At 40.3% G+C, this 13,836-nt stretch overlaps 1 protein-coding gene across 1 annotated transcript in view; it reads right to left on the reverse strand.

The window, feature by feature from the left end:
- The window catches only part of LOC111952957 (choline transporter-like protein 5-B), an 83,244-nt gene that overhangs the window by 33,109 nt on the left and 36,299 nt on the right, over window positions 1-13,836 (reverse strand). Inside the window, exon 3 of the mRNA XM_023971999.2 lies at window positions 2,559-2,632. Within this exon, the coding sequence (XP_023827767.1) occupies window positions 2,559-2,632 (74 nt within the window). The remainder of the gene's footprint in view (window positions 1-2,558; window positions 2,633-13,836) is intronic.

Genomic DNA, 13,836 nt, shown 5'->3' on the forward strand with positions numbered 1-13,836 from the left:
TTGCAAGCACGTTACCACTCCACTATGTCTCCCTGTCATGGCTTTTGCGCCATCAGTACAGATACTTAAAAAATATATATATATTTCATCAGGTAAGCTAGTTGAGAACAAGTTCTCATTTACAACTGCGACCTGGATACCAACACATCTTGACCACCAAATTCCATTTGATGTCACAAAGTTGTCCAGAACTTCAAAAATATCCTCTCCTGTTGTCCTGGTTTCCAGAAGAGGATGTCTTCCCTAATTGACCCCCCATAAAYGTAACGGACATATACCAAGAGCTGTGCCAGGCCCGCCATGTCTGTTGACTCATCCAGCTGTAACGCATATAATTCACTGGCTTGTATGCGAAGCAGTAATTGTTTCAAAACATCTCCTGCCATGTCATTGATGTGTCGTGAAACAGTGTTGTTTGATGACGGCATTGTCTGTATAGTTTTTTTGGCCTTTTCCCCCAGCATTGTCCCAGCCATAGCCACAGAAACAGGAAGAATTAAGTCCTCCACAATAGTATGGGGCTTGCCTGTCCTAGCGACTCGGTAGCTCACCATATAAGACGCTTCTAGCCCCGTGTTATTAATGGAATCTGTTTCTTTTATACGTGTCTTACTACTCGAAAGTGGTCTTAATTCTCGCTCAAAAAACTCCCGTGGCTTATTTTTCAAATTTGCATGTTTTGTTTCTAAATGTCTGTGCAAGAGTTGTGAGATAGTACTTTTGCACATATAACATACTGTGGCTGAGGAAAGGCACTACACCCAATATAAGTGAACCCCAAATCAATGTAGTTCTCATTATATTTGCGCCTCTTCGATGGTGCAATGGGGGCAGCAGCTCTTCGGCTGCATCAGATTCACAACTGTCAGTGTCCATACTAGCTGGGCTAACAACAAATGTAGAATTACTGATGCTAGCATTGGATGTGCTCGTGGAAGCAGAACAACTTGTGTCGTCCACAGGTACAGGTGTAGTACTGCTGTAGTACTGCTGGTAGTAGCAGTACTATGAGTCTCTATGGAAACGCGGGCCTTACTTTTTTTTAACCATTTATCAATTTTTGAACAAACGGGATGAGCACCAGCTACATTTGGCTACATACGGTTAATGTGATTGTATGTTAATTGTTTGACTAGGCTACCTGTATTTGACATTGTGATGTTATTTTGCTGGACACTAGATGTTTTTTTGGCACTGAAACGAGGCTACTCAGGCGTGAAAAAAACCTCACCCAAATGTATAGCCCCGTTGGAAAATATAAATGGACCGTTTGAAAATGTGAAAATAAAATATATATTTTTAATTTTTAAATGTGAATCACATTTTTATTTGGCGTACCCCTGACGGCATTGCAATATCTGCCATAGAGTAAGCTCAGAAAACAGAAAGTGCCTCACATACAAACAGACTGATGTTACTAACTCCCGCTCATTAAGGAATGGGTCTGTCTCTGGGGAAATTCAGGCACTCATATTTCTACCTCCCACACACGACACAATCAGAGGCTCTGTTGCTCAATGCAAAAATGGCATCAAATACAACACTAGCATCGATATGGCAACACAGTTGGTGGAATATATAGAACACAAAGACTGTCTAGATGAGAGCTAGGCACGCAGAAACTCACTAACTAACAAACATGAACACAGACGAACTCACACACACACCAACTTTCCTCACACCATCTTCTTAGACCAGTGTTTCCCAACCCTAGTACTSGAGTACCCTCAACAGTAAACATTTTCATTGTAGTCCGAGACAAACACACCTTGTTCAACTCATTGAGGGATAKATGATTAGTTGACAAGTTGAATCAGGTGTGCTTGTCCAGGGCTACAATGAAATAGTGTACGGTTGGCGACGCCAAGGGCTAAAATAGAACTCCTTTCTATTTCTGACGCAGATCGCGCTGAAAGTCCCATCTCTCCCATCTCCTCATTGGTTTATAGAAGCAGGTACCCACGTGCCATCTCCTCATTGGTTATACCCACGTGGGTGATTGAAAGACGAACTGTTTTGCCGGTAGTCGTGGTAATACTATGAAAGTTTAGATGCTGATCACCATATAATTTCAAAGATGAAAAAGCCTGGAAGGAGGAGAGATGACTAGAAACGATTCGGTTGGCCGTTTTATGTGTGGATTAATTGTCGGAGTAGAGGACCTTGTGCATTTCAGGTAAAATAACAACTCAATGTTTATATCCCAGGACAAATTAGCTAGCAACAGCAAGCTAGCTAAATAGAACAAATTAGCTAGCAAGTGCAAGCTAACTAGCTAAATTGCCATACATGTTTAATGCTTTTCGAMCWGTCCCCAAATTAATGTAATTGGTTCAGAGTTTGTTTTGATATTTTAACCTGCGTGTCGTGATCGCGTTTGGTGTAGGGGGACAAAATACATTTATGCACGATAGCGCACGAGCCGGTTTGGGTTCCGTCTTAGACCACATCCTTCTTTGAGGTACAACAGAGGGAAGGGGGATGTGTGTGGGACTCTGGGACTTTGTTGTTATGAAACCTCTATGTCTGATGAAATAGGCAGCAACATGACAACTCACCCACGGTGCCCAGAGCGATGTAGCCGAGGATGACGATGACGAAGATGACACAGCACAACACATCCGTGCAGGCCCTGGGGAGAAGAGAGAGAGAGAGATAGAGAAAGAGAGAGAGACAGAGTGTAATATTTACTGTTCATTTTTATTGTTTATTCCACTTTTGTTTATTATCTAGTTCACTTGCTTTGGCAAAGTTAACATACGTTTCCCATGCCAATAAAAGCCCTTGTCATGACTGCCCTTGGGGGAGGATCATAGGCGCCCCCACTCTCAATTCAATTAAATTCAAGGGGCTTTATTGGYATGGGAAGCACATGTTAACATTGCCAAAGCAAGTGAAGTACATAAACAAAAGTGAAATAAACAATACAAATGAACAGTAAACATTACAATCACAGAAGTTCCAAAATAATTATGTATATATACAGTGTTGTAACAATGTGCAAATGGTTAAAGTACAAAACGGAAAATAAATAAACATAAATATGGGTTGTATTTACAATGGTGTTTGTTCTTCACTGGTTGATATTTTCTTGTGGCAACAGGTCACACATATTGATGCTGTGATGGCACACTGTGGTATTTCACCCAGTAGATATGGGAGTTTATCAAAATTGTGGATCTGTGTAATCTGAGGGAAATATGTGTCTCTAATATGGTCATTCAGTGGGGCAAAAAAGTATTTAGTCAGCCACCAATTGTGCAAGTTCTCCCACTTAAAAAGATGAGAGAGGCCTGTAATTTTCACCATAGGTACACTTCAACTATGACAGACAAAATGAGAAAAAGAAATCCAGAAAATCACATTGTAGGATTTTTAATGAATTTAATTATGGTGGAAAATAAGTATTTGGTCAATAACAAAAGTTTATCTCAATACTTTGTTATATACCCTTTGTTGGCAATGACAGAGGTCAAACGTTTTCTGTAAGTCTTCACAAGGTTTAAGGTTTCACAATGGTTTAAACTACAACTCTACAAAGGGACAARACCAGAGAACGTGGAGATCATCCCCACGCTGAAACGGTGAAAAAATCTACAAACTAAAAGACCAATTTTTCAGGCTGCACCTGTTTAAATAATTTAGTCTGGTAAACGCATCCATCCTAAAAACATTTCCCAATGGTACTCTGTCGTATCCATTATAACAACCTACAACTACGAAATACTTTAATCTCTGGTGGATTAACCAGACACTTTCTGTCGAATCTATCCAGCAGATGGACCAGTGATCACAGAGAGGGMCAACAAAGGCATACACCAGTCTCAACATCAACAGTGAAGARGCAACYCCGGGGTGCTGGCCTTCTAGGTAGAGTTCCTCTGTCCAGTGTCTGTGTTCTTTTGCCCTCTTTTCTTTTTATTGGCCAGTCTGAGATATGGCTTTTTCTTTGCAACTCTGCCTAGAAGGCCAGCATCCTGGAGTCGCCTCTTCACTGCTGACGTTGAGACTGGTGTTTTGCGGGTACTATTTAATGAAGCTGCCAGTTGATAACTTGTGAGGCATGTGTTTCTCAAACTAGACATTCTAATATACTTGTCCTCTTGCTCAGTTGTGCACCGGGGCCTCCCACTCCTCTGTCTATTCTGGTTAGWGCCAGTTTGCACTGTTCTGTGAAGGGAGTAGTACACAGCGTTGTACGAGATATTCAGGTTCTTGGCAATTTCTCGCATGGAATAGTCTTCATTTCTGAGCCTGTAATCGAACCCACAAATGCTAACGCTCCAGATACTCAACTAGTCTAAAGAAGGACAGTTTTATTGYTTCTTTATTAAGCACAACAGGTTTCAGCTGTGCTAACATAATTGCGAAAGGGTTTTCTATTAGTATTAGTATCAATTAGTATTTTAAAATTATAAACTTGGATTAGCTAACACAACATGCCATTGGAACAAAGGAGTGATGGTTGCTGATAATGGGCCTCTGTAGAAATTCCATTAAAAATCAGCCGTTTCCAACTACAATWGTCATTTACAACATTAACAATGTCTACACTGTATTTCTGATCAATTTTATGCTATTTTAAATGGACAAAAAAATTGCTTTTCTTTCAAAAACAAAAGGAATTTCYAAGTGACCCCAAACTTTTGAATGGTAGCGTATGTAGTGGGTCCATTCTGTTCTCCCGCTCTTTCTTATCTGTCCCCACCCCTTTCCTTTGCCTACCACCATCATATGGGTTTCGTCCATGGGACTTTTTCTTGGTATCATGTTAGTAACCAATGTATGACCAATGTATGTTTATGTAATTCTGTGATTGATTAGTTAGTAAATAAATAATTAAGCCAATTTGTATATCGCTGATTCATGATTTATGATGCTAGGGTTCGTGCAGATATCTAAGGGTTTGCGACATTCAGGGATGAGATTGATGAGGTAATAATACACTAATAGAAGACCGTAATCGATAAGATATGAAAATATCTTTAATTTGGGAAATAGAGACTCTTATAAACATTTTACTCTGGTGCCCCGACTTCCTAGTTAATTAAAGTTACATGATTAGTTTATTCACATAAGGAATAATTACACAAAGAATTGATTTGATAATTTAACAGTCTTCACATTTAATGACAGCTAATGCTACGACACCCTTAAATTAAATTGAGAGAGAGAGATAAATAGAGAGAGAGAGAGAGAGAGACAGAGGAAGAGAGAAAATAGAGAAAGAGAGATCAGAGAGAGAGAGAGAGAGAGAAAGAGACAGAGGAAGAGAGAACATAGAGAAAGAGAGATCAGAGAGAGAGAGAGAGCGAATTGAATTGAATTGAGAAACAGAAAGAGCGAGAGCGAGCGATGATTAGATGAGACTAGTACCCAGGGCTCTGCCCTTGCCATGGCATACATCGCTAATAGTAGGCTTTTACTTGAGCTCCTAAGCTGGGAGAAGAATTTGCCACCAGACCAGGTGGCATGTTAAGACTGTGAGCTCAGATAAAAACATTCCGAGCTACACTGAATTTCTAATGACACAAAGCCCCAGAGGTCATACAATCTCCACAGAGACCTCTCCGACAGAGTTTATGCTCTCCACAGAGACTCCTCCGACAGAGCTTACAATCTCCACAGAGACCCCTCCGACAGAGTTTACGCTCTCCATAGAGATCCCCCCGACAGAGGTTCTCAAGGTTGGATTCCACAACAGTATAGTACATCTTTGCCCCCTTTAGAGAGGGGAGTCTGTCTCCTTCACAGCTGGGCTTTCTCCTTCTGTCAACAGATAAGAAGTCTTCCCCCGTATTTCCCCCCATTGGAGCAGTCAGCCTTGCCCCTCCATGGCCCGTCTTACAAAAACCCTCCCCAACTTCAACCTTATGGTGTCCTCTTAAGGCATCAGCATGCTTCAGTTCAGCTGGCGTATAGCCGAAGTCGGCGTGCTCGCATACTCCCTTAAAAGACCATCGCTTGAAGGTCTTATTGTCTAAGAAAAGTGAGGAGAGAGGAAACCCCAAATTAATTAGGTCTACACTACATGACCAAAATTATGTGGACACCTGCTTGTCAAACATCTCATTCCAAAGTCATGGGCATTAATATGGAGTTGGTCCCACCCTTTGCTGCTACAATAGCCTCCACTCTTCTGGGAAGGCTTTCCACTAGATGTTGGAACATTGCTGCAGGGACTTTTTTCCATTCAGCCACRAGAGTATTAGTGAGGGGTTGAGGTCAGGGTTCTGTGCAGGCCAGTCAAATTCATCCACACCGATCTCGACCAAATCATTTCTGTATGGACCTCACTTTGTGCACGGGGGCATTATCATGCTGAAACCGGAAAAAGCCTTCCCCAAACTGTTGCCACAAAGCTGGAAGCACAGAATCGACAGAGGGAGACAATTTCCCTTCACTGAACCTAAGTGACCTAGCCAAACCATGAAAATCAGCCCCAGACCATTATTCCTCCTCCACCAAACTTTAGAGTTGGCACTATGCATTGGGGCAGGTAGTGTTCTCCTGGCATCCGCCAAACCCAGATTATTTACACTACTCCAGCTGATGCTTGYGCATTGTGATCTTAGGCTTGTGTGCGGCTTCTCGGCCATGGAAACTCACTTCATGAAGCACCCAAAGAACAGTTCTTGTGAGGACGTTGATTCCAGAGGCAGTTTGAAACTCGGTAGTGAGTGTTGCAACTGAGGACAGATGATTTTTACACACTACGCACTTCAGCACTCGGCGGTCCCATTCTGTGAGCTTGTGTGGCCTACCACTTCTCGGCTGAGACACTGTTGCTCCTAACCTTCCACTTCATAATAACAGCAATTACAGTTGACCGGGGAAGCTCTAGCAGCGAAGAAATGAGACAAATTGGCTTTCTGGAAAGGTGGCATCCTATGACGGTGCCATGTTGAAAATCACTGAGCTCTTCAGTAAGGCCATTCTACTGCCAATGTTTGTCTATGGAGATTGCATGGCTGTGTGCTTGATTTTATACACCTGTCAGCAATGGATGTGGCTGGAATAGCCGAATCCACTAATTAGAAGGCGTGTCCCCATACTTTTGTATATATCGTGCATAACCAATAGCCTAACTGGTAAATGTGCCTGGCCTTATAAATCATCAATATATACAGTGGTTCCTCCTTTAAAAGTTGCGAGCTTACACCGCGGGACCCAGCGTCACGGCTTCATTGCTCCAGACCACCACCAGGGGGAGTTAGAGGTACCCAGCGTCACGGCTTCATTGCTCCAGACCACCGCAAGGAGGAGTTAGAGCACTCATTATGCATTTGGGTCCTAAGGGTTTTATATGACCAATCATATCGAGTGGTTCCAATAACGAATTTGACACGAGCCACCTGTCCCTGGTGACTTTCTTCAGGAAAGATGGCTGACAAAACATTACGGTGGGAGCTAATTTAAGTAATTATAACGTCATAACAAGTCAAGCAAAAAATKTACAATTGAGAGGAATATGTTAGTTTTTGTAACAGTATTTTTATTGGAATTTCACAATTTTCACCAATATTAAGAGATACAACAACAGAGACAAAAAAAAAAAACAGCACTCACTTACACATACCTGCGCATATATATACACACATATACATACATACATACATACACACACATATACACCCATACACACGTACACCATTTTCCTCTCCCCGCTCGGCGCTTCTCTCACCCCATCCCCATCATTGCGTCTCTCAATACATACATTTTAAACAAACTTACGAACAGATATTAAACAAAAAAGCTCAGTTTAAACTAAGAAGTTTGGTTCCACACATGGAACGTACAGTGTAATTCTGAAATACATAGATCACCACCATTCTAAGAGAATCCTTGCAGCATAATAGCTGATACCTCAGGTTCTAGGTAATTTAGATACGGTTCCCATACTTTGTAGAACTGATCTGTTTTAGAATGCAAATGTCAGATATTCCAGAGGCACCCATTCAAATAGTATCTTATGCCAATCTTTAATAGAAGGAACCTTATCACTAATCCACTGTAAGAGGATGTTTTTCCTCGCTGCAAAGGTAAGGATGTTGTAAAGCCTCCTCTTACCCACAGAAGTAACATGCCTACTAGGGAGACCCAACAGTAAAGAAACTGGGTCCAATTCTAGATCCACCCCTAGGATCTTTTTCAATTTCTTGCAGAACACCAGAGCAGTATCTTTGTATTTTGGTACATGACCATAAACAATGTGTTAGGGTGCCTGTATCAGTTTTACATTTAATACACTGAGGAGAAGAGGGGCTAAAAGCATGTGTGCGATTTGGGGATATATGCAATCTGTGTATTATTCTTAATTGGATTGCTCTAGTACGATTACATATAGATATTGTTTTTTGCATATCTCCAAATGTCCTCCCACATCTCAATAAACAGACAATTCTTTCTCCCACACTTGTTTCACCCTCTGTGTGTCGACAGCAGAAAAGGACCTTAAGCATCATAAAACAGACAGTTTCCTTTGTGGGAAAAAAAGCATTCTTTCAATGACAGACATATCAGGGTTACCAATAAGGTGGTGCTCTTCACAATATAATGTCTTACTTGTAGGAAGCGGAAAGTCCTGCTTTGGGAGTCGATATTCTCGACCATCTGCTCAAATGACAATAAAATCTTATCAGCAAATAAGTCATTTAGTCTGCGTATGCCCTTATTAAGCCAAAAGTTAAAGCCAGCATCCAGCAATCGTGCACCAAAATCTGGGTTTTTTAAGAACTGGGGTAAAGGCAGAGGTTAGTTTGGACCTTCCAGGAGCGTTGAACTGACTCGCATACTTTGAGTGTGTTAATTAACTTCTTTGGGATAGGGGGATGTATTTTGACGTCCGGATGAAAAGCGTGCCCAAAGTAAACTGCCTGCTACTCAGGCCCAGATGCTAGGATATGCATATAATTGGTAGATGTGGATAGAACACACTCGGAGGTTCTAAAAACTGTTAAAATAATGTATGTGAGTATAACGAACTGAAAATGGCAGGTGAAACCCTGAGGACAACCATCCCCAAAAAAATATAATTCAGCATAACACTGATTTCAATGGCTGGCATTTTATTATAGGGCGAAATCCTCCCTGATTGCAGTTCCTAGGGCTTCCACTAGATGTCAACAGTCTTTAGAAGAGTTTCAGGCTGGTTTTTTGGAAAATGAGGGAGAAGAAGCAGTTTTTCTAAGGGCTCACATTTTGGCTGTAATGTTCCATGCGCATGGCGAGAGCGCGTTCTTTTGTTTATCTCCGGTAAAGACAATAACGATTCTCCGTCTTAAATTTAATTGTTTATTTGCGTATTAGGGTACCTAAGGATTGATTATAAACGTTGATTGCTTGTTTGGATAAGTTTATTGGTAACGTTTGGGATTCATTTTGGTATGCATTTTGACCGATGGAAACCGAGTGGATTATTGACTGAAGTGCCAGCTAAACTGAGTTTTTATGGATAAAAAATAAATTTATCGAACAAAAGGCACATTTGTAATGTAACTGAGACTTTTGGAGTGCCAACAGAAGAAGATCTTCAAAAGGTAAGGCATAAATTATATTTGTTATTTCTGACTTTTGTGTCGCACCTGCCTGGTTGAAAATTATTGTTATGCATTTGTAAAGTGGGGTGCTGTCCTCAGATAATCGCATGGTTTGCTTTCGCCCTAAAGCCTTTTTGAAATCTGACACTGTGGCTGGATTAACAAGAAGTTAAGCTTTATTTTGACATTATTCGCATGTGTATTTTCAAGAATGTTAAATATTTACAATTCTGTAGTTTGAATTTGGCGCCCTGTACTTTCACTGGATGTTGGTCAGGTGGGACGGTAGCGTCCCATCTAGCCTAGAGAGGTTTTAAGCAAGTACCAGTCAATAGTTTGGACACACCTACTCATTCCAGAATTTTTCAATATTTTTACTATTTTCTACATTGTAGAATAATAGTGAAGACATCACAACCGTAGCATGTGTAGCCCATCATGCAAATGTTTCCTATTAGCAGGACAATATACTTTTTATAACTCGGCAGATTACAGATTGCCTTTGGCGATCGCTCATCATCTTCATTCATCAGTGAGTCGATGGCTTGAATAGTCTCACTGGAAATGAAATACAAGTTGAAAATGTGCAGCATACAGTAAAGACCAGCAGTCGATTTATTTAAGCATTATTTTTAGCATTATTAGGCCTACATTAAAGTATTGTCGCTTACTGTACCTGTTCATTTTCCTGGGCTTCGAGTTCAGCGTAAAACAGGCATCTGATGATAGTGTTTGCGAATAGCACTGTCCGTGACCAAAATCCCCAAGTCTACCAGTATTTCTAAATGTCTCCAGTAGATTTTCCGTTCCTCCTGAAAGCCCTAATCTGCTCACTTAAATGAATAGAGATCCTGGTCATGGTGCTACAGTATAATCAAAGTGAGGTCAATCGGCAATCTGCTGTATACTTATAGCCTATTATAACCTTAAAGTCACACCTTTCCTCACCCCGCCCTCACTCCCCCAAAAAACAACCTTAACACAGTTACCATTMAAAAATGTGCTGTTTTTCMMMAAAAAAATGACATTGCGACCAAAGAGAACAGACGAAATGGACATCGTTTTCATCAAGCCAGCTTCTTTCTATGGTGCTACCTGTTCCAGTGTTAGGACTGTAATCACCAGAGGCCATGAAAATGAACCAAAACTAAAGGTTCACCAAACCTAAAGGTATTTTGGTTTCAGAGCATTTTATAAAATAAAAAAAGAAGGCTATATACCTATCAATGTGTAGACATACTGTGGAATAAAATCGATAATTGTGTACTAAAAACGTGAATGTATTTTTGCAGAGCTTACAACCATTTCGACAACCATCCGTGGAGATCAGTGAAAAAAGGGCTGGACAACGGGCCGCACCGGAAAAATGCATAGTTGCAAAGAACGCGGTTAGTTAAGCTAGACTCTTAAAATGTGTATGCAGCATTTGTGTGTTGGAGTCACATTTAAATTCTTAAATGATCGACCGTTTCTATCATAGGCCACTGTAATCGAATGGGGGCTCAGGGCGGTACCATTCTGCTCATCTGATGAAGGTGCTTATGGGTGAGATTCAAACTTTGAAGACCGAGATTGAGTCATTGAAGGCAGACCATCAGAAAGAGAAACATTCTCTGAGGGCAGAGATACAGGCGACAGCTGATGCATTGGTCCAGAGCCAGGCGGTATTGGCGGACGGAGAGTCACTCCTCATTAGCGGAGAGTCAGACGGCATTGGCGGAGAGTCAGGTGGAGAAGGACGCATTGAAAAGGGCGAGGAACGAGATTGAGTCACAATCCATGCCAGGCACACCTGTGAGCTCTGGAACTCCACCTCCGACAGGCAGAGTCAACCTACGTGGTGGGTTCGTCAGGTCGTCGGTTCACCCTGACCTTTCCATTTCTCTTCTGACAACAGAACTTGACCAACTGCTTACCAGGCACAGCAAGGACCGCCTGGACCGTTAAGCTGTTCTGTTATTCCAAGGATGTGTAACCGAAGAGAGATACCACAAGTGGGCACAGAATACAAACTGGGATGGATCCCGAGGCAAATGTGGCTTACCAGTGAACCTCCGGGTGTTCTTCATTAATACTGTGTCTCAGAAGTTTCCATCCATGACTGATGCAACCCAAAAAAGCATTAAAGACAGAGTTAATGAGTACTTGAGGTCACCGAGAAAGTCTTGACATGGCCTGCTCTCACTTATGTAAGGAATTATGCACTTTCCCATGTTTACTACAGTATGTACTGTATTCTATGTTTACTTGTCAGACTGCACAGTAGCCTAATAAACAAATGCAGGTGGCTTATATCTTCAAAATGCTTTATTATCCAAATGTAAAGCATAAACTGTACAGTACAGTATTTCTTCATCAGCATCTTTATGCTTTCGTTAATAAAATGATAAAAATACTCTTTCAAAATGCTGATGTTTATTTAGTTATGGATCCATAACGAATTACTTGTTCAAATATTCCATGATATTCTTAARATATGTCTYGACGGAATATAAGCAAGTGATGTCTGCTAAATAATGAAGTTAGGTTTCTCCAGAAATAAACTATTCTAAATAACAAACTGGCTTTATTTACAAACTAGTGAGAATTTCTCACCCCAAGAATTGCCTTTTTTCCCTCGCTCACTCTAGGTTAAATGAAAACGAAATCTCCAAAATATTATAACTTTTTAAACAAAGCGATTATTATTATTAATTAATTTAGAATTATATAAAAGCCCCTTAGGATCTGTGAGAATATCTCATGGAAAATGCCCCTTAGATATTCATTTAGAGTCCTCCAATCCTCTAAATGTAATTATTGGCGGAGAGTCACGTCATTGAAAAAAACATTTGATATTTTTGATATACGGTAGGCCTACCATAGGTTAAATGAGTCTCACTAGTGTTGAGTAATGTGCTGTTAAAAATGGTGTAGGTCTTATTTATTTAAATAGCATATAAAAAGGTNGGCCTACCATAGGTTAAATGAGTCTCACTAGTGTTGAGTAATGTGCTGTTAAAAATGGTGTAGGTCTTATTTATTTAAATAGCATATAAAAAGGTAGAAGCAAAAGCCTAGAACTATTTTAGCACCGTTTCACAATTCTCTGAGGCAAGCATGGGGACTGGTTTTGATAAATCAATGAGATTGTTATTTTCACTTAATCTCCATTTGGGTATTGATTAGACAATAATTAGAAAATGAGGGTGCAGAAATGTTATGCTCTTAGTGTAACGTTTATTTACTTAGGCAAGTCAGTTGAGAACAAATTCTTATTTACAAGGACAGCCTACTCCTTGTGCCCTGCAGGGATTCTTTAGCTAAATAGCCCAGTACTGTACTGCTGACCGCAACGTTGTACAGCGCCATATTTTCCATTCCATCCGAACAGAAACCCAGAGGGATTTTCATGGAATAGAAACACCATAATATTAATCTAATTAATTAAGCAAGTACCAGTTAAAAGTTTGGACACACCTGCTCATTCCAGGATTTTTCTAGATTTTTACTATTTTCTACATTGTAGAATAATATTGAAGACATCACAACTATGAAATAAGACTCCCGCGGCCTGCTTTCCCTTATGTAAGGAATTAGGGACTTTCCCATGTTTACTACATTATGTATTGTAGACTGCACAGAAACCTAATAAACAAATAAAACACATTTTGTGTGTTCATAAAATAATTATAAAAATACTCTTTCAAAATGCAGATGTTGCTTTAGTTATGGATCCATAACAAATTACTATGGGAATAAATATCACTGATTTACAGAAATATTGGAACAAAGTTGTCTAATGAAGGCAAACAATGTAGAATTCTTCCAATCCTGTAGCCTACTCTTGACCATCACGTTGTACAGTGCCATATTTTCCATTCCATTTTAACAGAAACCCTGAAGGTTTTGTTTTTCTCTGAATAGAAACACCATAATATTAATCAAATGAATTAAGCCACATTTCTTAAAATCAATCCTATATACTACGTTATTACAAAAAAAGGTTTTAAATTCTCTGGTAATGCCAATGCGGAATACTATCCAATGCTTCTCAAAGATTCCCTCTGGTGGTCAAACTAGCAATAACTTGCATTAACAGAAGAAAATGGCTGACAAATAGATAACGTGCCACAGAATAATGCAGCAGCCCGCAAGGTGTGCTGCAGTATGACACAACTTTTAAAAGGAGGAACCAGTGTATCTACAGANCAACTTTTAAAAGGAGGAACCAGTGTATCTACAGAAATAAGACAGATCCTGCTTCTGTTACCCGTTTGATTATTTGTTAAATAGCCTACTGATTCCGTGAGCACCA

Source organism: Salvelinus sp. IW2-2015, linkage group LG26, assembly GCF_002910315.2.
Source record: "Salvelinus sp. IW2-2015 linkage group LG26, ASM291031v2, whole genome shotgun sequence".
Classification (NCBI taxonomy): domain Eukaryota; kingdom Metazoa; phylum Chordata; class Actinopteri; order Salmoniformes; family Salmonidae; genus Salvelinus; species Salvelinus sp. IW2-2015.